The sequence below is a fragment of the Saimiri boliviensis genome, chromosome 1 (genome assembly GCF_048565385.1).
Source record: "Saimiri boliviensis isolate mSaiBol1 chromosome 1, mSaiBol1.pri, whole genome shotgun sequence".
In the NCBI taxonomy this organism is placed as follows: domain Eukaryota; kingdom Metazoa; phylum Chordata; class Mammalia; order Primates; family Cebidae; genus Saimiri; species Saimiri boliviensis.
The window spans coordinates 186,926,942-186,953,450 of NC_133449.1; the positions used below are offsets into that span (position 1 = coordinate 186,926,942).

General features: G+C 45.3%; 2 protein-coding genes and 1 long non-coding RNA gene across 3 annotated transcripts in view; 1 reads left to right on the top strand and 2 right to left on the bottom strand.

The window, feature by feature from the left end:
• PRDM6 (PR/SET domain 6) overlaps nucleotides 1–2,023 on the bottom strand; it is a 102,702-nt gene extending 100,679 nt beyond the window's left edge. The window contains exons 1-2 of the mRNA XM_039471452.2: nucleotides 1,938–2,023; nucleotides 847–1,447 (exon numbers count right to left, since the gene is read on the bottom strand). Coding sequence (XP_039327386.1) covers nucleotides 847–1,432 — 586 coding nt within the window. The 5' untranslated portion in view covers nucleotides 1,433–1,447; nucleotides 1,938–2,023. The remainder of the gene's footprint in view (nucleotides 1–846; nucleotides 1,448–1,937) is intronic.
• On the top strand, nucleotides 784–5,127 carry LOC120364691 (uncharacterized). The gene is made up of 2 exons (XR_012512796.1): nucleotides 784–910; nucleotides 3,449–5,127. It is a non-coding gene; the product is annotated as an uncharacterized LOC120364691 (long non-coding RNA).
• Nucleotides 5,128–24,817: 19,690 nt separating this feature from the next.
• Nucleotides 24,818–26,237, bottom strand: LOC101031101 (RNA-binding motif protein, X chromosome). Its single transcript, XM_003920653.4, has one exon. The coding sequence runs from the start codon at nucleotides 26,020–26,022 to the stop codon at nucleotides 24,865–24,867; it is 1,158 nt and encodes a 385-aa protein (XP_003920702.3). The 5' UTR covers nucleotides 26,023–26,237; the 3' UTR covers nucleotides 24,818–24,864.
• Between the last annotated feature and the right edge of the window lie 272 nt (nucleotides 26,238–26,509).

The following is a 26,509-nucleotide window of genomic DNA, read 5'->3' on the forward strand; positions in this document are numbered from 1 at the left end:
TAGTTTGGCATTTGCTATTAACTTGGAGGAAGAGGGGAGAAAGCATATTTTACTAAATTATAATCCCCTTAATTTCTAAAATAAATAAATAAACTAACTTGGGTTATGAACGTTTGCGGGGTCAAAGGTGCGCGAATAAAGCGGGATCAGCGGACTCAGCGGGGAACAGAAATTTTCTTCTCATTAAGTAGCAGGTATTTTTTTTTTCTTTTCCTTCTTTTTAAATGAATAGTAGATCTAAGAATATTACCTGCCTTCAAGGAGAAACGACTCACTACCACCCAAAATTCCTACTCGAGCGAGGCCTGGCCAGCGAACAGCTCGCGGCAGGTTTCCCCCACAACCCCGCGGCCAGAAAATGACCTGACCTCCATAAGTGGGGTGGAGAGCAGCAGAAACAAGCCTTGATCTGCGTGCTCCCCAGAAACGCTGAGGGTCCCTCCCTCGTCCCGGCTAAGACCAGGCAGAGCAGGTCCCAGACACCCCTGGCACGCGCTGCCAGTACCCGCCTGGCCCCCGGCACTGTCCGGCGGGAGAGCAGAGAGGTCTGTAAGGTCGGGTCCACGGGCGACTCCGGCCCCTAACACTTGGGACTGTGAAGCAAGTGACGGGGGGGGGGAGGGACGGAGAGGGAACCCCAAAGTGCCACCGGCCGACTCAACCGTTCTCTTTTCCTTCTCCCGCGCCAGAAAACTTTTGTCACAGAGATCGGGGAGGAGCGGGCCGGCGGCCGGGACTAGCTGCTCCCCCCGCCCACGTGTCACTCTTACCCGACCCGCCTGACTGGCTCCCGGGCCCACCCGCGCCAGCGCCCCGGGAGAGAGCGCGCGGGCTGGGGCTACGTACGGTTGTTGGGGTCGCTGGTGTGCTGGTTGAGCGGGATGATCTCCATGCGCTGCTGGCCATACAGGTAATAGTCCAGCTCCTCTGCGGTGCAGCGGAAGCGCTGGGCGCCTCGGCCATCCCCGCCGCCGCCGCCGCACTTGGCGGGCCCCGGGCCGGAGGCGGCGCCGAGGCACAGTTCCTTCGGGGGCAGCGGCTCGGCGGCGACGGCGGCGGCGGCTAGCGGCGCGAACACCGGCAGCTGCGACACCGGCAGGGCCGAGAGACCGGCCAGCGCGGCGGCAGCGGCGGCAGCAGCGCAGGAGGAGACGGAGGAGGCGGAGGTGGAGGAGGAAGCCGGGGTGGACGAGGCGGAGGACAGAGAGGCGGGCCGCGGGCGCAGGCTGTCCGGCAGAGGCTCGGCGCGCTCTGGGGGCGGCGGGGGAGGCGGCGGCGGCTGAAGAGGCTGCGGCGCGCTCAGGGGACCTGCGGCGCCGCTGCCCTTGAGCGGGCCGGCGCCGCCGTGCGGGAAGAGTTGCTGCCAGTGCTGCAGGTAGGCTGGGTCCACTTTGAGGAAGGCCGAGCCGCCGGGGTCTCCGGGCTTCAGCATTTCCGACGCCTCGAACTGGGGACAGAGGGCAGGGAAGAAGGGGCGCGTGAGCTGGACCCAGGGCCTGGGCGACCGGGGCTGGGAAGAGGGCCGCTGGAACCCTGGAGAAAGCACCGGACCCAGTGGCTCAGCCTGCGGCCGCCCGGTTCCGCGACGCCCTCTTCCCAACTCCGCTGGGGCGCAAAGTTTACTCCGACGCTGCGGCGCCGCACAGAGGGAGCTGTGGGCACCTTGCTCTGCCTCCCCGCCCGCAGCGTCCAGCTCCTATCCAGCAATGCTGGGGCCCGACGGGAGGGCGCTGCCAGCAGAGCTCGGCTGCAGGACGCAGCCCCCGCCCTCAGCCAGCGCCCGGAACCGACCCGAGCCGGGTGGCGCAGCGCCCAAGCCGCGTTTGCCTCAGGCGCCAGGAAGCGGGACAGTCTCACCCCCCGTACCCCACCTAGGACCACCAACCTTCCTATCCAACGAGCCCTAGACTCTAAGTTCCAGAGGAGCCTCACCTTACCTGAAAACTCGGCGCTACGGGTGGGTGCGTGCGTGTGTCTCGGTGAGCGTGCGGGTGCGAGAGAGTGTGCGCCCTGTGTGCACTACATGCCCCTGGGCAACGCAGGAGGCGAGTCCTAGAGATCGTGCCGCCCGGAACGCGCCCGACCTGCGAGCGAGGGAACTGGAAGCCCGCGGAGGGCGCGAGAGTGCAGGCGGACCTGAGCGCGGGACTGAGCCGCCGGGGGCTGCTGCGCTTGGCCGCTGCCGCGTCCTAGCTCCCTGGCTCCACGCTCTGGCAGCCTCCCGGCTGGACACGTGGGTTTTACGACAGCACAAAATACAAGTGTGCGTGTGTGTGTGTGTGTGTGTGTGAGAGAGAGAGAGAGAGAGAGAGAGAGAGAGAGAGAGAGAGAGAGAGAAATGGGGAACGGAGGGGGGAGGGGAGGCAGGCCAGAAGAAGGGGAGGGGAGAGGGAAGAAGGAAGTTCTAACGGTCCGACCCACACCGCCAGTGCGCCTCTCCCGCACAAACTCCTCCGCCCTCTCATTCCCCGTTTTTTTGGCATGACGTCTCCCGCTAGCCAGTTGTCTCTTTCTGTCCATGATATGTCTTTTTGGGTGCCAGCTCAGTGCCCTGATCTTGAAATCAGTGGAAACGCGGCAACCGAATGCATCTCCGCGCACGCTGTAGTGTCCACGCTTGAGCAAGCCCGCGCCGCCGGTCCAGGTTTGCCCGGCTATTTTTCCTGGACTGCTTCTGGGTGCTAGAGTCCACTCGCTCGCCACTCCAGCTCTATCATAAATCCTCTGGGGAGAAAAGTTGGGGGCGGAGCGGGACGGGTTGCGCGCTGGAGTGAAACCCTCTGTCTGCAGCCCTGGAGGCAGGCTTGTCAGTGCAGGGAGTCCTGGGACCGAGGGTCTCTAAGAGCAGCTGGTCCTGGAGGGATTGGCCGCAGGGCTGGGAGGCGGCTGCAATGGAGTCTGCACACCATCCAGCGCCCAGCCGACCCCCTCCCGGGTTGTTTTCTGGAGGGCTCTTTCCCACTCGTCGTTGGGGACTTGAGGCAAGTATCCAGTGCTACATCTGGTGGCACAACTGCTCCGGGACACGGGCGATGTTATTTGCAGTTAGCTTCCTGCGGCTTCCCCAGGTCACGATTAGGTTTCTCTACCCAAAACCTGGCGTTAGAGGTGCAGCCCCACCCCCACCATGCCCTCTCCCCAGACTTTGGGCCAAGGCAGCCCTTAGATGCAGTCTCGCACCCACGAATTAGCCACTTTCCTCCCCCGACCCCCTCCCAGCTCTTCCTGGCATTTTCAATAGTAGGTGGTAGAAGGTTCAAGCAAGGTGTATGAAATTGACCGATTCAGGAGATACTTTCCCATCGCCAGGATTCTGGCCGTAACTCAAAGAGAAGAAACAGCATTTATCTTTCTTCAGACAACCTATTTAGCACTTGCCAGGATGAACAATTAATAGCCATTCTTTCCTGATTTCTGCTTGTTTCTTTTTCTCTTCCCACCACTCAAGTTGTCTGAGCCTGGGAAACGTGCTGTTTAGACTTCGTCCGAGTCTCATGCAGGATGCTTCGATGTTGGTTGGAACAGAGCTGGACCGAAAATGTTTTGACTGGCGTCGTTATGACAAGGTCATCCGTCATCGTTGGATAGATTGATAGCACCCAAGTTTAAGGCAGACACCACGAGGGAAAACCCACGGCACTGTGGACCCGGAGGCTAACCAGGCAGTCTCCGCAGACTTCCAGCAACTCCATAGGGAGGAGAGGATGAAGTTCCAGGCCCGTTTCAATTAATCTGCTGGTAGAACTGCCGAAGAGAGGCTTGCCGGGCCGCGGGAGAAGAAACAAATCCTTTTTCTCACACTCTCCAGGTTCACTGCTGAGAAACCAGGACACTCCTCTGTTCCCTGGGAGAGACAGTGAGCTCCAGGGACGGAAGTCCGGACTTTGCGGCAGCGGTCTTCCCATCTGCCTTCTTGTTTCTGCCCAAACCCAGCTACTTCCAAGCGCTTGGTCCCCAGGACTGGAAGTCCCAAAGAACCTCTACCTGCCCGGACCCGCCTCCCCCATACCCCTTCACCCCCTTCCACCAGTAGAAAGTCTTGGGATTTTGAAATGCTAGTCGCAACAGCTGCTTCGGTGGCCACAGGCCGCCCACACTCTGGGAAGCGGAAGAGGGAGGGTTCCTCTCGTAATGAGATTAGCTGACCTGTTAATGAGAGCTTTGGACCTGCTGGGCGCGGGTGGGTGCTTTACGTCCATTTAATCCACCTAGCAACCTTGCGGAGAAGGCATCAGCAACCCCCATATTGTAGGTGGGGACTGCTGAGGTTCGGACAGGTTAGATGGGCTGCCTAAGGTCACGCCAATAATGAGTAATGTAGGCGGATTCAAACACTGTTCGGTGAGGTGCCAAGTGCATCTGCTGCCCACCCTAGTCAGACCTGTAGTCCCTCGGTCCAGACTGACGCCAGACGGGGTTGAGGGAGCACCACGGGAGAGATATAACTCCCCTTGCTGCAGGAGCCAGGGAAGAAGCTGAGAAGGTAGCGAAGTCCCCCTCGCCCAATACGTCTACGGATGGCGTACCTGGGTTTTCTGATTCAAGCTTGTGCCCCACTTACCCCTGGCGCAGGTCGGTCAGGAGGCGACTTGACCCTAGGGCCCAGAGGGTACAGGGACCTCGCGTGAAGGGGGCAGGAGAAAGTTTGAGGGGCCGCCTTGAAGGCCCGGGAGCGAACGAAAAGGCCTGGAAGGGAATGGACCAGGAGTCTGCCTTGCGCCTCTGCAGCAGGTCAGAGGCGCCGGGCGGGCGAGGCCGAGTCCGCTTAGTCCTCCCCCGGCGCGCAAGCAGGCAGGGTGCGGGTAGGCGGGACCCCCGGGGCTGTGTGCGGTCCGAGGGGCGCTCCCCCCCCACAGTTTACCCTGGGCCCGCTTGGTCACGGCCACCCTGGCGCGGCTCAGTAGGTTTTAGAAAGGGAGCTTACCGAAGGCACGGACCAGCACCCCCTCAAATCCGCCTCCCCCACCCCCTTCAATACTTAGAAGACCGGGGAAACAAATCACTTCGACCACTTAGAAAGCGATCAAATCTTTATAAAAATCCATTGCTCCCAAATCGATGGGTGAATATTTGCTGGGAATTTGTTCCAGAGGAATAAATAAGGAGCCTGAATGTATTAAATGCAAACGGGGGGACACAGTGGTGTTTTTCTTCATTGATTAATGACCTCTAAAATAAAACAAGTGGGAAGAGGAGCCAGGATCGATAAATTAACTACCCAAATTCATCATTTTCTCGAGCATTTTTGCCCCGAAAATTATCCTTGGGAAGCCCATTGTAACCTAAGCTGGGAGGGGAAGATGGAGCTGGAGGCCAGGGTAGGGAGGGAGCAGCAGAAAAGGCAGGAGGAGAAGTGGGTTCTGTCCGGGAGACCCTCTATCTGATTTCGTTTGACATACATTCAAAAGTTTGCTTTTCATATTAATTATTTTTTCTTGATAAGGGAGTGGAACAAATGGTCGGTTGCTTTTGACAGGACTCCAATAAAGGATTCGGCAGCTCTCCGCTCTGCCCTGGGTGCTTGCGCTTCTAGGTTTAAGGTCACGGGTGGCTGAGTTAATAATTCATTAATATAGACATTTATTCAGAAGGGTTCGCTGAGATCCACTCTTTCTGCCTCCTCCCAGAGATTTATTTTCCTAGGAAATGGATGGGGGTGGAGAGTGGGCTGCAGGTGAAAGGAGTGGGGAGCGGGAGGAGGAAAAGAAAAATGGAGAGAGAAAGGCTGAAAACAGCTAGGAGGAATCTTTGCTAAGCCATATTAGCAGACAGGTCCTTGAGCCTGCCAGCAAAAACTTGGTTGAAAATGTGGTATCCAAACAGCACAGAGACTCTGGCCTGTGGTGGCCCTTTCTCCTTCCATACCTGTTCATTCACATGTTTAGAAAGCTCCTTTCCTCCAGGATTTGGGACCAGGGAAGAGCTATCTCACTGAGGATCTTGGATTGCAGGCAAAAGGGAAAAGCTCTGGGAAAGAAACAGCACCCCACCCCCATCCCTGAGGTTCCCAAGGGAGGAGCTTTGAAACTTGCCCAGACCTGGAATCTAAGGGAACCTCCTCTTCCAAAGGCACAGGCAACTTCTGGAGGACACTCTACCCCTCAGAAATGGGATCATGGAGAAGGGGTTGGAGGCAGAGACTGAAAGTAAATAGTAAATAATAAATGAGTAATGTCCAGATGGTAATAATCACTATGGAAAGCAATAAAGGATGAGAGAAAGGGGAGTGCACATAGGTGGAAGGCGTTACTGTTTCACGTGTAGTGGCCAGGGAAAGCTTCTCTTAAAGGTGAAATTTAATTAGAGACTTGAAGCAAGAAGATGCCAGTTTTCTGTCGAGTGGGATATTCCCTGCCCTAAGCTATAGCCAGTGGCTAAAGCAGTAAAAGAGGCCTCTCCCGAAGAACTATCAACTATTTGCCTCCTCACTACTGGCCACACTTGCTTCCCTTAAGCTGCTGTGAACTACTCGATATACTTTCAATACCTTCATTGACTGTTCTCATCAATTGGAGTCACCTAACTTGCTGGTGACTTAGACCCTGACACAGTGACCGACCTCCAACTCTCTGGACCTCAATTTCTTCAACAGTCAAAACAAGAGGTAGGACTTAGTGTTCTCTCCTAAGCTTTTATGAAACAGCTACTGAATTCTGACCCCCCACTCTATTACACATTTTATACCCCACTCCTGCATGCTGTGGGTCTAGAATGCACAGGGTGTAAAATGCATTGCAAAACTAGAAAACTCTCACCATGAATTTTAATCACTGCCATCTGCCCACTGATCCCTTTGCATCTTCACTTATTCTTCCTTACTTAGAGACAGAAGACAGTGCCAGCCACCATTGGAAAGAAAGGGTGCGAGGACTGAGGCAGAAGAGGCAGAAGCCAATGAAATGCTTAGCACGCAGAAGGCGGCTCCGGCCTCAGATGATGCAGTAGGTGCCCCGCCATTCTTCTGACACGCCCTCCTCTTCTGAGGCCTTGGCAGTTTAGACGTGTCCTTTTCCTTCAGCTTTCCTCCTCTCCCAAAAGTACTTGGAAGTTCAGCTCCTCACTTTGCCAGGTCAAAAATGGTCTCTGAGTCTGGGAGACCAAGTTCAGGCGATTTGTGACCACCCTCTTTCATCCTCTGCCAGGATCCTGGCAGACAGCACCTGTTCACTTCACTTGACATGCAGCTGAACCCTCCAGCTCCTTTCACCCTGGTCACCCAACAGCTGCCACTCAAACAATGCCTCTCAGCCACCCCAGGCCTGATTTGGATTTGACCTCCTGACCTTGAGGTGAAAGGCTCTACAGTCCATTATGGATCCCTGGGGCCAGCTCATTCTCCCAGGAAAGCCTCTAAATATATCTTTTCCATTTGCAGGGAAATCAGCTATTATAATTTGCAAAGGTCTCATGAGTTTAAAACACATTGGTGGCAGTTCAGTCCCATAAAGATTTAATGAATAGCCACTGGGTGAAAAACAGCTTTTTTTTTTTTTTTTTTTTTTTTTTTTTTTTTTTTTTTTAGTCTTGACAAGTTAAGGAAAAGAGAAATAATTAGACAAGGATAGCTATCCCTCAGAAACTCACAAATTCCCTTCACTATCTTCTTACCATCCCACTTTTTCCCCAGGAATTTAATCTTATATTTTCCCAAGCATCTGTAAGAATAGACAAGCCCAACTGAAGTTACCTCCGATTTAACAGCTGTGCAGAATATCTAAGGAACACTTATTGTATGCATGAGACTATTGGTAGGGATCTCTGGGACAAACTCCTTTGAAGCTCTCCTAGCAAATGCTACCTGGTTCTAACACAATCTTTTTTGGTCACCAGATTGTTGAAGCCTATAGGACCTCAGTCATTAGCAGGATGAGGTAAGCATGCTACAGTGCATCTGTTCGAAATTAGAAACATATGCAATGGTTAATTCACATTCTGAGAGTTGGCAGTTCCTAGTGCATGGTAGGCTCCCCGAGTGCCCAGCAACAGTCTCTAGCCGTGGCTTTCAGTTACCCTCTAAATGAGGGGGTCCTGAGACTCCCCTCTCCCAGGGCAGCTTGAGGAAAGAGAATGCATATTCTCACAGGGGCTCTTACATAAACCCACAGGAACCCAAGGAAGCCTGTCTGCCTCCCTCATCATATACTTTCCTGCCTGGCTACATGCCCTTACCCTCCTCTGAGCTAGGGTGTCACAGGGTAACACTAAGGCTTATTTCTATTGTATTGTTTCTGGTGAGTCTATGTTCTCTGTGAAAGAGCCTCTCAAAGAAAAAAATAACCTACTCTCACTTTCCTTTTGAAACTGGAAAACTTGTCTTTAAACTGAAATAAAGACACTATGCAGGTCACTGTAAGGCAAACAAAAAGTGTGTAAATCATGGTACCCCTGCCTTCCATGATCTTATACTGTGGAAATCTTTCAGAGACCTAGTATCTCTCTCTGATGCCCAGGTTCAAGAGCTGGTAAGTGGCATGAGAGTTCAGAAGAGGAAGCCATCACTTTAGGAGATAAGCAAAGCTTCACATATGAGATGGGCCATAAAGATTGTGTGCATTCAGGTAGGTAGAGAGGAACTGAGGAAAGGTGTTCTAGGATTGGAGCTGCCTGAGCAAAAACCCAAAGACGGGACCCTACACAGTCTGAGAGGCCCAGATGACTTTTCTTCCTCCATTCATGAGAATAATGATGGGATGGGTGGCTGCCTTCCCTAAGAATCAGGACCCCATCTCTTTGTTGGTTCTGAAATCATATTCCATAGATTCTGGAAGATGCTCTTATGAGAATGTTGTGACATAAAATATGCAAAGGCTTAAGTCTGAGAATCAACTCACAATTAGGGCAATTGAAGAACAGTTGAGGGCTCCAGGATAAAGCCATCAGTACCACACATATTGCCCCAGACTGTGATTTGGTGAGCTTGGTGATGCCATTTCCTATCTCTGGATGGCACAAGCCATGATTCTCTGACCTGCTTTTTTTAAACTATAAAGAACAATGACAAAAAATAAAAAATAAAAAAATAAAAAAGGAATGAAATGAAGTTTAAAAGACTAGTGATCCAAACACTTCTGAGGTAAAGATCCTGTAGGAAAATGTTTCAGAATAAGCAAAGAAACTTCCCAAAGATCCTAATGGATTAACCATAGTTATATAGCCAGACTGCATCAGCCCTGCTTCTTTTTAACATGCTTCTCTGACTTTGGGGACAAATCACAGTGGTCCTCTATCTTCACATACACACAGATGCACATGCTTGATCCTCTGTCCTTTCTGTCAGGGAGAAGGAAGTGGAGGGGATCCCACTCTGTATTCTGGCAATGAAAAGACAAAGAGTGCCAATCTAGAAGGTTAATCTGTAAGGATCTTTGGGAAGACTCCAAGTTAGATGGTTAACCTCCCTTCAAAAAAACAAAAAAAAGAAGGAGAAGAAGAAGAAAGAGGAGGAAGAGGAGGAGGAGGAGGAGGAGGAATTGCAAAAATGCGACTTAAGATTCCTGACACTCAAAGAAAAAAAATTGTTTGCATTGATAAGACTGCCGGACTCTTAAATAGAACTTTTTAAAAATGAATAATCATAAAACACACTCTTAGTCTATTTTTGTAATACAATAATTGACAAGTGATACTGGAACATTGATTGGAAAATTACCATTTCGACAATTCAGTGTTTAACAATTTGATTTTTTAAAATATTGCTAAGTTTGACCAGATTAGAGGCATTTCCTCTGGTCTGTCTATAATGGCAAGCATTTTTCATTGAAACATATGTTTGGGTGGACAAGTATATTTTCTTTGGCAGCAACCTAATAGTTTAAGTATAGATTTTAAAATAAACTGTTTGCTCTGTAAGCTAATGTTTTCAAACAGAAACATTTTTCACAATTGTTTCCTCAAAACGATTATTTGTCTTGGAGCCAATAAGCTTCCAGTAAGCTTCTTGCTTAGGACCGTCACTACTATTCTGCCACCTCCAAGATCTTCTGTTGGTCTCATTCTCCTACATATTTCCGTAAGTTGCTTTACAGGGCTAGTCCCCCCAGAAATTATTTTTATGATGAGTGCAAGCATTATTAAAAATATTTTTCTTGGTAAAAGCGAATTGGGAATATATTCATGTTTAGCAATGTTGCATTTTATTTGTATAGATGCCATCTTACTTGTGGCATGATTATTGGCACTCTTCATCTTTTCAGTACCAGATACAGAGTGGGTGGTATGAGCCCTCCGCTCCCTTCTTCCTGACAGAAAGGAGAGAGGATCAAGTTCATGTGAGTCTGTGACGTGTGTATGTGTATGTGTGTGTGTGTGTGTGTGTGTGTGTGTGTGTGTGTGTGTGTGTGTGAAAATGGAAGACCACTGATTTATCCCCAAAGTTTGAGAAGGGTGTTGAAAAGAAGCAGGGCTGATGTAGTTTAGCTATGTTACTGAAGACTCTTTCAATTGCAGGTGGTAGAAATTAAATTGAACTGATATCAACTGGGAAAAAAAGGATTTGATGGCTCACATATTAAATAAAAAGACAGGTTATGGGTTTCAGGTGTAGATGCATTCAGAGGTTCAAACATCATCATGAAGTCTCAGTCTCTTTATCTCTCCGTTCTGCCTTCCTCTGTTCTGAATTTAATTTCAGGCAGAATCTTTCATGTGGTTGCCCCCTCCTTATTCTTCTAGAATAAGATAGCAAACTGAGAAGAAAAGATCACTTATTTCCCAAAACTTTCAACAAAAGTTCTAGAATTGAGTCTTAGACTAATATGGGCACCCAGCTATCCCTGAACTAATCATTACAACCAAGGAAATAAAGTACATTGACTGGTCAGGTCTGGACCTGAGCCCTAATCAAGCCACACAGATTGAGACAGCCTTCAGGACATGGCAGAAGGAGGAAGAAACCAGGTGGAGACCAGTGACTTCTTGTGTCTAGGAGATGGAGCCAAGATTTTGGAAAGGCCAAGGTGGCTAGAGTGCAGAACTCAAGAGGACTAAAGACGATAGTCCAGATACCCACAGAGTCCCAGAATCATGTATTTCCTCAGGAGAGGACAAACGGGTGACTCATACACATACCTGATCAGCACGCTGCTGAACACTCTTCAGGACTCTGCCACTATCTGGTCTATCCTCTTGAGTCCTCTGCTCTGCACTCTTCTAACCACCTTGGTCTCCCCAGAATCTTGTCTCCATCTCCTAGACTCAAGAAGTTGCTGATCTCAAACGTTAAGCCACCCTTGCATTCCTAGGATAAATCCATTTGGTCATGATGAATAATCCTGAATTATTCATCAAATAATTCATCCTGAATTTGGTTTGCACGTATTTTGAGAATTTTTGCGTCTATACTCTTAAGGGATGTTAATTTGTAGTTTTCTTGTGACATCGGTCAAGTTTTACTGTCAGTAGAAGTGTAGCGGTTAAGAGGATGAACTCTGGAGTCTGAATGACTGGGTTTGAATCCAAGCTGTACAACTTATTAGATGCATAAAACTCTCTCCTACGGTTTGAATGCTTGTCCTCAAAAAACCTTGTGTTGAAATCTGATCCCCAATGTTGGAGGTAGGGCCTACTAGGAAGTGTTGGGTCATGGAGGTATACTGCTCAAGAATAAACAGATAAATGCACTCCCTGGAGGGTGTTCCTGAGAGAGCTGGTTGTTAAAAAGAGCCTGGCATCTCCCTTCCACCCATTTGCCTCCTCTGTGGCCATGTGATCTCTACACAGCTGGCTCCCCTTCGCCTTCTTCCCTGAGTGGACACAGCTTGAGGCCTCTGTGAGAAGCTGAGCATATGTTGGCACCATGCTTCTTGCATAGCCTGCAGAACTGTGAGCCAAATAAACCTCTTTTCTTTATAAACCGCCCAGCCTTAGGTATTCCCTTATTGCAACACAAAACAGATTAAGACATTCTGGGCCTTTTTCTCATTTTTAAAAATTAAGTTGAGAATACTAGTACCTATCTGATAAGGTTGTTGTGAGGATTATATGACTAATATAATGTTCTTATGAGAGTACTGTTTTACTGTGTCTACATTTGGTTTGTCCTTTTCCAAAATTGTCTATAGGAATTTGAACATGTAAGTGGTGCTAAATGTTTAAGGATAATGTAGTATGTTAAAAACATGAGTTATTTGAACCTTAGTCATATAACAAGAAAAATTGATTATCTTCAACTTTATATGAAACTACTGAAGTTGTACATTAAATCTTCCCTCTTGCCCTGAGCTATGTGAGCCAATATATTCCCCTTTTTAAATAAGCCACTGTACAAAAGGATCTCTCTCACTGGCAACTCCTGTTTGATTCAAGTTTACACAAGTACACATATGTCAGAGAGTTGGCTAGGCACAGTGGCTCATACCTGTAATTAGTCCCAGCACTTTGGGAGCCCAAGGTGGGTAGACTACTTAAAGCCAGAAATTTAAGACCAGCCTGCCCAATATGGAAAAACTCTTGTCTCTACTAAAAGCAAGCAAACAACAACAACAACAACAAAAACCAGCTGGATGTGGTGGTACACACCTGTAATCCCAGATACTTGGGAGGCTGAGGCACAAGAATCCCTTGAACCCAGAAGGCAGAGTTTGCAGTGAGCCAAGATGGTGCCACTGCACTGCAGCCTGGGTGATAGGATAAGACCATGTTTCACAAAAAAAAAAAAAGAAAGAAAGAAAGAAAAAGAAAGTCCTCTAAGATTTCACATAAAGTTAGAAAAATCAGATATTATCCTTCCTCTTTGATCCATTTTCTCTTCCTCTTCCCACTACTTAAGAGGGGGCTGACTGTGTCAGAGCTCCCTCCTTACTATACTTCCAGGAAAACTGCATGATTATTTGGGTAATGTTGGAACCCCTGAGCTACTACTGTAAGCTCTTCGCAACAGCATCACATTTCTATTCAAGACATGTGCTAAAGGTTCTCAAAACCTATATTGAATAAAGTCAAAACACATTTTTTCTCTCATTCAAATTCCTTCACTATCTGGCCCTCATCTAATTTGACATTTATTCCTTATAACTCCAAATATGGTACATTCCCTCTAGCCCGGATAATCTCCGCACTCTCTTCTATAAACAGTATTATCATGTATGTCTTTCTGCCTTTGCTTATTCTGTGTTTTTTTGTTTTGAGGTCCTTTCTCTCTGTTCCATTCCTGCTAAAAGCCCCCATCTTTCAGGATCCTGCTCAAGTCCCACTTCCTCCTGGTAACCTCCCCTGCTATGGTCACCTTTCTGGGAACTCCTACACCTCATACTATCTGGGTCACTTTTTTGGCACTGACAGTCTGAACCATCATATATTATACTAAACTCTAAAACATGTGCTAGATTTGTCTCTTAAATAAAATCATAAAGGGTTGGGTGCGGTGGCTCACACCTGTTTTCCCAGCACTTTGGGAGGCCGAGGGCAGGTGGATCATCTGAGGTCAGGAGTTTGAGACAAGCTTGGCCAACATGGCGAAAACCTGTCTCTACTAAAAATACAAAAATTATCTGGGCATGGTGGCACATGCCTGTAATCCCAGCTACTCAGGAGGCTGAGGCAGGAGAATCACTTGAACCAGAAGGTAGATGTTGCAGTGAGCTGAGATTGCGCCACTGCACTTCAGCCTGGGAAACAGAACAAGACCCCATCTCAAAAAACAAACAACAACAACAACAACAACAAAAACCCATGAAGTTCTGGAGAACAGGGATTGTGACTTACCCTTATTTTCATTTACCCCTCATATACCACTCAGTTCCTGACATGCCACTAGGCACATAGAGGTTCTCATCAAATACTTGTTAAATCATCATTGAATGAATGATTGAGTGCATTAGTGAGTGAATGAATGAACAAGGGTAGACATGAATAAATGAACAAGTGAATAAATGCATTTACCCTAAATTCCTACCACATGGAGGTTTTTCACAGACAAAACTCAGAGAGTCAAAGCCAACAGGAGGCTTGTGGTTCAGAGACTGTGGCAGGGCTAGAGGGTGAGGCTGGCAACCTGGAGAGTTTGAATCCACCTGCCGTCTGTGTTATAGGAGAGTGCATTCTTGCACCCTGCCTATGTATACAGGGCTCACTGTCTTTCATGATGCCAGTCATAAATAGCTATAAATTATTTCTGCATTGGTTTCTGTTTATACTGCTAAGTCCTTTCTGAAGCTAAGGGTTTCTTTCCTGAAACCCCCCTGGAGCACTCACGCAGCTTTTTGGAGTTGCTGAACGGCACCTTCATAAACAGTTCTTCCAATGAAAGAAGGAAAATTAAGAGATTCTTCCTCTCGAATGGAATGACCTGATAAAATTACTACATTACCATTATCTCTTGAAAGTCTTCCCTCTGGTCTAATAATTTCCATTAAGACCTTGTAAGCATGAGCTAGAAGTGTGTGGTCCATTTTCTCTTTAATAGGAAATGCCAGCACATGTCTGTGGACTGGCAGAATGCACTCATATCTCACACAGGAGCAATGCTGAGACATTCTAAATGAGCTCCATGGTGTGTAATCATGGGGCCAAGAAAGTAAAGTATAAAACATTATGTGATCTGATTGACACAGAGGAAAGAAATGGGAACTTGGCTGGTCCTAGCAAAGCCCCAGATAATCTCAGAGAGTAATCAAATTAATTTTGAACTACTTGCTTTTATGAATTCTACATGGAATACAGAGTTTGGAAATAATATAAACTATATCAGCTTCTGGCAGAATGGAGGAAACTTATTTATTGCATACACTCTATTTCCAGATTTCTGAGTCAAAAGTGAACAAACACACTCACTCAGAAGGGAAGCTTCACCACTGGATGTTATGAGATTGGAGTGGAGTGAGGAATATGGCAGACCAGTTAAGATGGAAGTTTAATGAAGAAAGAAATGGGTGGTGACAAAATTCAGAGAATGCCTCTCACTTCCCTGAAGGAATAGAATGCCAGGGGCTGGGAAACTTCAGTGTGCTTGCCATTTCCATGGCCTCCTTTGTCAGGGGTTTGTTACCAGCAGATGTAACATATAAGTGTATCATTTAAAGCCAGTACACTGGCCACAGCTAAGTTGACCAAGAATTGAAGCCTAGCCCAATCACAGCTATCTTCACATGACTAGGTGACCTTGTCTAAGATCTCTGCCTAGAGACAAACTCTGTGCTGGTGGGGATTGACTGACCAATCAGATTTTTTCTCTTGGGTAACGTGATTTAGGGATAGAGTCTCTGGGTCTGTAAGAGAAGGTTCTTTGGAAGAAGAAAGCAAGAAGTCAAGGCACCCCATAGTAGCACAGTAGAAGAGTGAGGAATCAAAAGATATCAGCTCTTGAAGAAACAATAAGGTGGCCCATTCCCTTGAGTTGTTCCTTAAAAGACATTTTAGCCTCGGCGGGGCAGGGCTCTTTAACTAAGGCATCCTAAATGAATGTCGCTCTTTTCCATCTGAAGTACTAATAAACATGCTATGTAACCGTTCCCCACCTAGGGTCTTTGAGATGGATAGAGGCTATCCAAGCATCTATGAGCTTGACAGAAAGAAAATCTTTAATGGTTCTTCTGACATTTTCTTGTGTTTATTTCAGCCTTGGATTAAAAAAAAAAAAGAGCTGAAATTCTTCATCCTCAACCCTTTGTCTGAATTGAAATGCAATACATGTTATATAATATTCAGGGTATACCTCTACCATCAAAATTAAATTAATGGTGGGCGAAATGAGAGAGACTTGAGAAAGGAGAATGTGTATCTTTAGAATTCCATGTGGTAGCCTAAAGAGAAGAGAGAAGCATCCTAAAGTAGATTAGCACATCCAATTACCTAGCAAAGTTAAGAGGGAGTTTTCTATAAACAATTACCTTGAAAAACTAGGATTTGAAATGTTTGAAGTGTGCTTGCTTGAAAATGATAACAATCCAATATTTGCGATTCCAGAGTTATAAGTGTTGAAAGCTCAGATTGAGCTATGCTGGTTTTAATGATCCATATTTTGTCCTAGACTTGGATCATGAATTACTGAAGGAGCACATTTGTACTCTTCATGGATCAAGAGCTTCATTAGACTATTTTGTTACTATAAAAACTAGCACAATTTCACAAGACATCAGGGAAGTGTCTTGATCCTGCATGGAATCTAAGCTGTAATTTCATCTGACATGTGTCAAGGCACTTCTGTCCATGTTTAGGAGGTACTTCCATAGCTGAATACGTATGTGGACTCTAGAAGCTTCGAATCACATTTAATGTGAAGCTCACACCCTCTTTGTTACAAGTTCCACAGAGTAGTCACAGCTTTGGTCAGAAGGACGAGTCACATGCTATCACATTATCACAGGTACCAGCAGAGGCTACTAAGGCAGTAACAGGAAAAAATATGTAATTCCATATGGCAATCAAGAGAGAAGGAGGAAATATTCTAAAGTAGATTAGCACATCCAATTAGTAAATGAGGTGAAATCTGTCTCCTTCTCACATATGGTGTTCCCTCATTCGACAAACATGTGGTTGAGTACCATCTCTGTGCCCAGCACTCTGAGATACAGGGCCACCAAGATGAATAGGGGCAGTATTTGTTCAAAGGTACACACAGTCTAGTGACTGTCAAGGGTAGATTGCACAAAAGTTTGGAAGGGTCCTTCAGCAAGTCAGGAAAATTAAGTAATGTACAAGGTATCTGCCTCATGCTAGATGTGGGGATTCTCCCCTAGTTTTATTGAGGTATAATTGACAAATAAAACTTGCATGTATTTTAGGTGTACAATGTGATGATCAAATATATGTATACCTTACCAAGTGATCACCACTATCAAGCTAATTAACACTTTCATTGTCTCACAGGTAACCTTTCTTGTGTGTGGTGAAAACAAAATGTGGCTTTTTTAAATGACAAGAATATATCACATTTTAGAAAATGTAACATTTTTTAAAGCTAGGGAAAGGAGTAAGAGAAGACTTCACAGTTTAGGATCTGGCAAAAACAGGGTGAGAGCAAAATGCGTAAAGGCATATTAATTTTTCAAATTCTATAACATCTCACTTTGCCCCAGACAATTCTAGTTTCAGCTATTATACCAATGTAATTATTAATTATTAATTAATGTTTAGAGAGAGTCTCGTTCTGTCACCCAGACTAGAGTTCAGTGGCATGCCCATAGCGCACCGCAACCTCAATCTCCTAGATTCAAGCCATCCTCCCACCTCAGCCTCCCCAGTAGCTAGGACAACAAGCATATGTCACACCTAAGTATTTATTTTTTTATTCTTTTATTTTTCAGAGATGCAATCTTGCTATGTTGTCCAGGCTGTAGTGCAGTGGTTATTCGTAGGCATGATCCCACTACTAACTAGCATGGAAGTTTTGACCTGCTCTGTTTCTGACCTGGGCTGCTTCTCCCCTCCTTAGACAACTTGGTGGTCCCCTGCTCCCTGGAGGTCACCATATTGATGCCAAACTAGTGCAGAACACCTGATCAGCAGAGCGCACTACAGCCCAGAATTCCTGGGCTGTAGCAATCCTCCCACCTCAGTCTCCCGAGTAGCTGGGACTACTGGTACACACTACCACACCTGGCAAGTTTTGTTTTGTTTTGTTTTGCTTCTTGCAGAGACAAGGGTCTCGCTATGTTGCTCAGGCTGGTCTCAAACTTCTGGCCTCAGGCTATCCTATCCTCTCACGTCAGCCTCCCAAGTGCTAGGATTACAGAGGTGAGCCACTGTACTCAGCCCCAGTGTAATTATTAACAGCTCTCCTTTCATTCACAAAAACTGTCCTGACTTGACCATGAATTATATGATCACCCAAGTTTTAAGGTATTCTCATGGACACAACAGAGAAAAAGTTTATGTTGCACATAGGAGTCAAGCTAGAGGATGTAGAAAACATAGTTGTAGTTCAGCCATTCTCTCTAGAGAACTGCATTTTCTTTGTGTTATTTGCATTTGTGTGTGTCTTTAACATACATGCATGTTGTTAGTCTACATAACAATTCTCCACAGTGTAGAAGAAAAATGTAATTGGTATTAATACTATATAGTACTGTGTTTCCAACACAAAATACCCACTAATGTGTTTAATAATTAGATGATGGGTGTTCTGAATATTTTAATATGATATGAAAATCCTTAGTGGACTGTTACATAGATGTTTAAGATGTTTGGTGGTGGCTGGGCATGGAAACTCATGGCTATAATGGGAGGCTGAGGCAGGCAGATTATTTGAGGTCAGGAGTTTGAGACCAGCCCAACCAACATGGTGGAACCCCATCTCTACTAAAATACAAAACAAATTAGCTGGGTGTGGTGGCGGGTTGCTGTAATCCCAGCTACTCAGGAGGCTGAGACAGGGGAATTGCTTGAACCCAGGAGGGGGAGGTTGCAATGAGCCAAGATCGTGCCACTGCACTGCAGCGTGGGCAACAGAGTAAGACTAAGACTCTGTCTCAAAAAAAAAAAAAATGTTTGGTAGGAATTGGAGAAAATTGATTGCAATAAGCCTGGAATTCATTATAATTTTATCTATTTAAAATAATGGAATATAGTCTCTCTCATTCCAATAATCCTTTATTTGGCACATTTTCAGGGATAAATTGATAATGGGGGTATTTACCTCATTGGGTTGTGAAGATGACCTAGAAGAAGCATATATAAAGTATGTGGTCTACAGCGGATGCCCTCCCCTGAAACAGAAGTGAAAATACTGGTGTATAGAGAGTAGGAATTTCAGCTCCCAAGCTCAGTGTGCAAGAAAGATTCCTTCCTTTAAGTGCCCACCTAGCCAAGGGGACAGAAATTTAATTTCACTTGGAATGAGCTTCTAGCCTTCCCTAGAAGTGTGACAGGAAATTCTAGAGTGCACCTGTCATGCTACAGCACTGGGTTCGGGAGCTCACTGGGTCTTTGGTTCAGTCCATGCAGGCCGCTGCAAAGCTCCCCTTGCTCTTGTGTGTGTTCCCTCAGGTCTCCCACTGGCTCGTGCTGCTGCTAGACTGCTTTTGGGGCACAGGAGTCAAGTACAAGGCCTCCTATGGTCTTCCCTGCCTCCACCCCTGCTGTTACTCATTTTCTGTTGCTGCTGTAACAAATTACCACAAACTCAGTGCTGTAAAACAACACAAAAATATTAACTTATAGTTCTGGAGATTAGTAGTCTAAAATGGGTCATAAGGGCTAAAATTAAGGTGTCAGCAGGGCTGGTTCCTTCTGGAAGCTCTATAGGAGAATCTGTTTAACTTGCTTTTCCCACCATCTAGAGGCCACCTGCACTTTTTGGCTGGAACTCCTCAAGCCAGCAGTATAGCATCATCATGACTCCTTTGCTGATTCTGCCCTCTTGCCTCCCTCTTATAAGGAGCCTTGGGCTCACATCATGTCCATCTGGGTATTCTAGGATACTTCCCCACCTCAAGATCTCTCATGTAATCGTACCTATAACGTCCCTTTTTGCCACATAAGGTAACAGTTCCAAGAATTAGAATGTGGACATTTTGGGGGGACCATTTGTCCTCCTCGCACCTCCCACAGATCCATTCACTCCCTGGGGCCTCACTGCATCCACACTCTACTGGAAAGCATGGTGAAGGCCCCTTTTAGAACCCCACTTCTGTCTGCATTTACATCCATGTACCTCCTTAATTATTCCCCACCCTGGCCCTGGAAAAACTTTTTCATGTTTAAAGGAAAGCTCCTCCCTCTCCCAAACATTTTGTTCAAACCTAGACTCTGTTGTGTCCCTAAAGATTTAGACATTTAGAGCACAAAACAAGTAATTCACCATCTGCTTTTGCCTTTTGGCCAGCTCGTCATCTTCTCCTGAGGTTATGGATGACTGCCAACTATCTGATTGAAAGGAAGGAGGCAAAGGGGGGAAATACGGGAAGAGAAAAGTCTGTAAATTACTACCTTTGCAAAATAACATCTAACCTTTTGAGAGTCAAACATAAAGGATGTCAGGGAGGGTCCCAGAGGAAATCTCTTCATTCCGCTGGTGTCTTCTCATCCTTATTTACACTGTAGCCACCCCACACTTGGCTCTGGGAGCATCCTGCCTCTCCTCCGACCAAATATTGCCCAGAACCCTTCGCTGTGTTCTCCCTAGCACACGTGAGAGACTGGTGTTTTCACAAAGAGCAGTACTCAGTGCCAAGACAGACAAAAAGGAAATTGTTACTCAGAATACAAATATCATAAACATTATTAAGACTTCCTCAGAGAATTGTCTGGCCCAAGATGATACTCTCTGGCCAAGGAGGCTGTTCCAGCTAGAAGTGTGTCTGGCTTTCTCCCTCACTCTCACTCCACAGCCACCTGCAAGTTACCTTTTACCCCAGAGCAGGTGCCACATTATTCTCTGACACAGGGCAGCACACCAGGCAACTCCTCTTCCTCCTGGCCCAAGTTAAATAAAGCCCACATTCTCAAACCTGCCACTGTCCCTGCTATTCAGCCTGGCTTGTCATCTGAGTGACTTCCTCAGCCTAAGGACAGCACCACCATGATGGACAAATGGATGATTTCACCCTGTGCATCTTAGGTTATCAACTCTGCCAGTGGAACTCTCACCTCCTGTGGTAATTTGTATATATTACTCATAAGTAGGTATAACTCCCTGCCAAACACACACACACACACACACACACACACACACACACACACACACACACTCCTCTACAATATCAAAGGATCTCAAGAATGTGATAGCTACATTTTTCTTACATAACTATACAGTTATAGAGCAAGAAGGTAAATTTTCCAAAGGCACACTGTGGAATTTTAGAAGGAGAAAATATAATTTCCTAAAAAGAAAAAAAAAAAAGAGAAAGAAAGAAACAGCAACCCAACTACAAGATGAGCAAAGGGCTTAAGTAGACATTTTCCCTGAAGAAGATACACACATGGCCAACAGGCACATGAGAAGATGATCAACATTAGTCATTAGGAAAATGCAAATCAAAACTACAATGAGATGTCACTTCGCAAGCACACAATGGCTATAATTTTTTTAAACACACAAGATGCAAAGTAACAAATTGATGAGCATTAGAGAAATTGGAACCCTCATTCATTTCTGTTGGGAATATAAAATGGTGTAACTATTATGTGCCTCAAAAAGTTAGAGACAGAATTACCATATGACTCAGAAACTCCACCCCTAGGTCTATACACAAAAGAACCAAAAACAGGCTCTCAAATACTTGTATATGAATGTTCACACTAGCACTGAGCACTGTTGACAATAATCAAACACTAGAAATAATCCAAATGTTTATCACTGGACAAAGAAATTGTGATATGTACATATATATAAAATAGACTATTACTCACTCATAAAAAGAAAATGAAGTACTGATACATGCTGCCATGTAGACGAGCCTTGAAAACCTTGTGCTAAGTAAAGGAATCTGGGCACAAAAGGTCACATATTGCATAAGTCCATTTTTACAAAATATCCAGAAAAGGCAAAACCATAGAAACAGAAAGCAGACTGTGATTGCCAGGGACCAGGGAAAGGGGATGAGAGGTGACTATTTAATGATATGGAGTTTTCTTAAGGGATGATGAAAATGTTTTAGAACTAGAGGTTGTGAATGCACAATATTGTGAATATACTAAATGTCACTGGATTATACACTTTAAAATGGTTAATTTTATGCTCTGTGAATGTCACCTCACTCTTTTTAAAAAGGGGGAAAATTACAGAACTAGGAGTAAGAGGACCAGATACTGAGTCCTGAATTTAGTGCTTTTTAGCCACTTCACTATAGGCAAGCAATTTAAATTCCAAGTCTCAGTTTCCTCATCTGCAAAGCAAGACTAATAATAATAGTACCACCCGCTTCATATGATTATTGTAGGAACAAAATGAGACATTGTTTGACATATTTATGTCATGTAAAAGTGATATACGGTGCTAGATATTATCATTCTTGAGCTGATAGTCATTAAAATGTATACTCAGTAAGAAAACTAAAAGCTTCCTTTCATACTTTTACGAGATCCAAGTTGTGATAAGTGTACTCACAACTGTCTACTTTGTTCATTTTTTCATGAGACACAATCTCACTCTGTCACCCAGGCTGGAGTGCAGTGGCCCAATCATGGCTTACTGCAGCCTTGTGATCTTTCAGTGAAAATACATCACAGCAAGACCCTGTTTCTAAGAAAGAAAAAAAGAAAGAAATAGCCAGGTGTCATGGTGTATGTCTGTAGTCCCACCTACTTGGGAGGCTGAGGCAGGAAGATCACTTGAGCCCGAGTTAACATGTTAGTCCCCAAAATTCTGTAAACCCATCACAATTTGGAGTTGGGAGCCAGGGTGAAGACAGGTGGTTGGAAATAACCAAGGAGGGTGAGGGTTGAAACATTACCTATTCGGCACAGTGTTCACTGTTTGGCTAGTGGGCACCCTAGAAGCCCAACCACCACCAGTATGTAATACAGCCATGTAACAAACATGCACATGTACCCCTGAATCTAAAATAAAATAAAATAATTAAAAAACGACCTATTGGAGTTGTAAGTAACCAAGACACCTTACAAACTTTGTATCTGGGTTTTTATATACCAAGTTACATATAGGAATAGTTCACTTTCCTATTTTTAATTAATCTAAGATGTCTATGTACTAAAAAGACTGCTTTCAAGCATGGGATATGTTGAAACATTTCCCAAAAGAACTTAACATTTCAGTTAATATTATTGTAAGTAAATATAATAATTCTATTAGTCTTTTTGGACTATTTAAAATTATTTTCAGCCCCTTATTACTATGCCCAATAAATTATATGCGTCAGTAGCTTGGGTAGTAAACAGAAAAGATCTAACATTATGGAATACTTATGATGTGCTAGATTCTATCCTAGACACTATATATATGGTTCTGGCACATATACAAATATAAAAATATTATTTAATTATCACCAAAATCTTGTGAAGAAGGTGTTAGTATCACCTCCTTTTGAGATGAAGACACTAAGGCTCACAGAGTTTAAGTAAATTGTCTGAGGTCCCATTTCTAATTGGTCAAATTGCAGCTTAAACCCAGTGCCTTCTGACTCCAAGGACCAGGTTTAAACTCCCAAGTTAATGACTTAACTAAGAAACTTAGCATCTCAACATCAAGCAGACTTCCTGGATGTTGAGAATAGAAAACCAGAACCAAGCCTGGATTGTAGGGTGGGTGAATGCTCCTCTAAAAAGCATTTTCCAAGCACTGGCTATCGGCCTTGCCTATGGGGTGTGAATGAGACAGACTTGGCCTCTGCCTTCACAGAGCTTACAACTAACAGGTTGGTTAAGACATTGAGCCAGTGATCAAGTGGCTCTAGAGACCTATGGAAGTGGGTGAGAACATGCCACAGGAGAAGAATCTTCTAGCTCCCAACTAGATTCTCAAGATTATGGGGAGGAAGGTGAAAATAAATCTTGTAACAATGGCCAACAATACATTTAACAAGAGGCCTTTGATTCAGCAAGCATGACCGGGCACCAGCAAAGTGCAAGGTACCAAGCTGAGACCTGCTCTTCATAAGATATTCCAGTATTTCATGCATCTCCGATTTCATATGTACAGGCGTCTCCTAGAGAAAACTATATTTTCACTGAAATATCACTGGTACTTGTCAAAGATTTCATTGATTATCCCAGAAGTAGTATGGAGATAAGAGTGTCTTCCATGTGGGGAGCTGGGTTAGACTTGAGGACACAAGGGTGGGGTGCTCCAGACCAGATTACACGCAGGCAGTGACCACAGAATTGGAGCATTCAGGTTGTGTCTCCCTCCAATGCATCTAACTGTGGAAACTCAATCAGGTCCAGAAATGAATCAATTTCCTTTGCCTGTGTCCTTAAATTTGATGAATAGAGCCTTTGCTTAGAGCTACTGAAGCTGCTATTCATCTCAGTTAGTTGCTAAATAAAACGTTGTTCTTGGATGTAATTCTGGCGAATATGACTTTGGAGATTTTTTCATGTAACTGTGTAAGTCCAAATTATTCCCCAAGTGATCCTACATTCGAGCTATTTTTGTTCCACGTGCTCCATATTTTTTTCCACGTTAGAGACTAGGAATCTAGAAAACCAGGTTTTCGTGTTGAATGGTGAGGAGGTAAATCTAAGCACAAATGTAAATTTTTGCGAAATAAACAGCTAAAGTTCTCCTCATTAAAAATTACCTTTCTAGTCGGTGCAATTTGATAATATGGAAATCGTTTTGGTCTTTTAGACACATAAATTTAAAGTAATGAAGACAGGCAAAGTTTAAAAAAATAAACAAGCCTGTGTCTGATCAGAGAATCAATGATTTTAACTTGAAATAACTGAACTTTCTTCATACAACAGTCAAGAACCCTGTTATCCTCTATGGTTAAGGATTTGCCCAGTGTAATGTAACTCGTTAGTGGTAGAAAATAACTGGACCATGAGTCCCTTTTCCCCCTTCTTTACATTTTTAAATAAAATTTTGTTTTCAATATATGTGGGGCATGTTCACAGTTTAGAAAGCAAATAACAGCTAAAAGGTTTCTCATAGAAACACCAATCCCTGACTCACCTTCCACTTCATTCCTTGTCTCTGTCTTCAGGGAGTACCACTTTTGAGGTATTATTTACACATGTTAATTTTTACACATGTTAATTTTTCTAAGTCATATGTTGTTATCCATAACTTTTGCTACGAAATTTTTTTAACGTATATATGTGGACAATTATATACACACACGCATTTGGTAAATTCTTTAAAAGCAAGCTGCAAACATCATGATACTTTACTCCTAAACACTATATAGTAATACTAAACATAAAATTGTACTGTCCTTGGGTCCTCTGTTTTAGATTATATCACTTGACTTTCTATTTTTGTTTGTTTCTTTGAACTGGGATTTTGGTCCAAAGTTTTGTTTGTTTCTAGTATCTGCTTCTGCCTCCCCCTCTATCAGATCGGCTTCCTCTACGGCCACCACCTCTTGGTGCTCCGCGGCTTGAACTGCTGTAGGAATCACGTGGAGGAGGGTACCCCCTTTCCATAGAAGGGGGAAGCCCTCTGTCTTGTCTGCCAACCCGATCACGACCACTTGAGTAGAGATCACTTCGGCTGCTTGAGTAACTGTCTCGACTTCCACCACATCCGTCACGTGAGCTGCTGTAATCATCATAGCGACTGCTTCCACCATAAGACGGCGGGGGCCCTCGTGTAGGTGGAGCACTACGTGAGTTACCGTAACTCTCATATGAGTCTCTGTAGGAACCTCCACTTGGATGATCTGAATAGTCACGATCACGACCATATCCATCTCTATCGCTATAGCCTCTTGAGGGATAGTCATCACGTGAACTGGAATGACCATAGTCACGGTAAGTATAACCTCGTGGTGGTGGTGCATAATCTCTTGTATCACGAGAACTTGGGTAATCTCTGCTGGAATCGCTGTCTTTAGTAGAATACCCATCATCTCTTGGGGACAAATACACATCTCTACGAGAAGGCAGCGGTTCTCTTCGAGGTGGACCTCCGTAACTATCTCTTCCACGTGATACAGGAGCTCTTCCTCCCATTCCACTGCTGCTGCGAGCTGGTCCTGAAGGTGCAGATCTCTTAGGAGGAGGACCCCCACTTCTTGGTGCTGGTCCTCTTTTTACTGGGAGTGGTCCCCTGGAAGAACTCATGTTAAAATTCATGGAATAGCCACCGTCATCCATGTGTCCTCCCCGTGAGGGAGGTCCCCTGGTTCCTCCACTTCCTCCTCTTCCGCCTCGAAGACCTCTTGGAGGTGGAGGCGGCCCACGTCTACCACTTTCAAATGATGGTTTGGTGGCTTGTTCCACTTTGATGGCTTTTCCGTCTAATGACTTTCCATTCATGTCTCTGGCTGCATCCTTAGCGTCTGCTGGGCTTTCAAAGGTGACAAAAGCAAATCCTCTTGATTTGTTGGTTTCACGGTCTTTCATCAAGAGTACTTCCACTATTCGTCCATATTTGCCAAATACTGCTTCAAGAGCTTTCTCATTTGTTTCCGTATTAAGCCCACCAATGAAGAGCTTTCCTGGGCGATCTGCTTCAACCATTTTGTTTTTGTTTTTTTTTTGTTTTTGTTTTTTTGCCGGTAAGTCGGAGGAGTGACAATGGGTTCAAGCTCCAACGAGCTCGCCGAGAGAGGCTTCCTAGCAGCTTAGCACCAAAAGCGGCTGCCGGGTCCGAGTACCGAAACGCGAAGCCGCTAGCACTACTGCGCAACGAGGACGAACAAAGGAGACAGCAAACTTTATACTGCCCGGGAACGAGGCTGAAGGACCCACTTGACTTCCTATTATGGGAGTTGAGGATTTCATTTTCTTTTTCTTTTTGAGATAGTTTTGTTCTGTCACCCAGGCTGGAGTGCAGTGATGTGATCTTGGCTCACTGCAACCTCTGCTTCCTGGGTTTAAGAGGTTCTCCTGCCTCAGCCTTCCTAGTAGCTGGGATTACAAGTGTGTGCCACCATGCCTGGATAATTTTTTATTTTTTTAGAGACAGGGCTTCACCATGTTGGCCAGGCTGGTCTCAAACTCCTGA

Bases quoted from the DNA above. Each gene is read 5' to 3' on its own strand.
- LOC101031101 (XM_003920653.4), bottom strand. From the start codon at position 26,022: ATGGTTGAAGCAGATCGCCCAGGAAAGCTCTTCATTGGTGGGCTTAAT.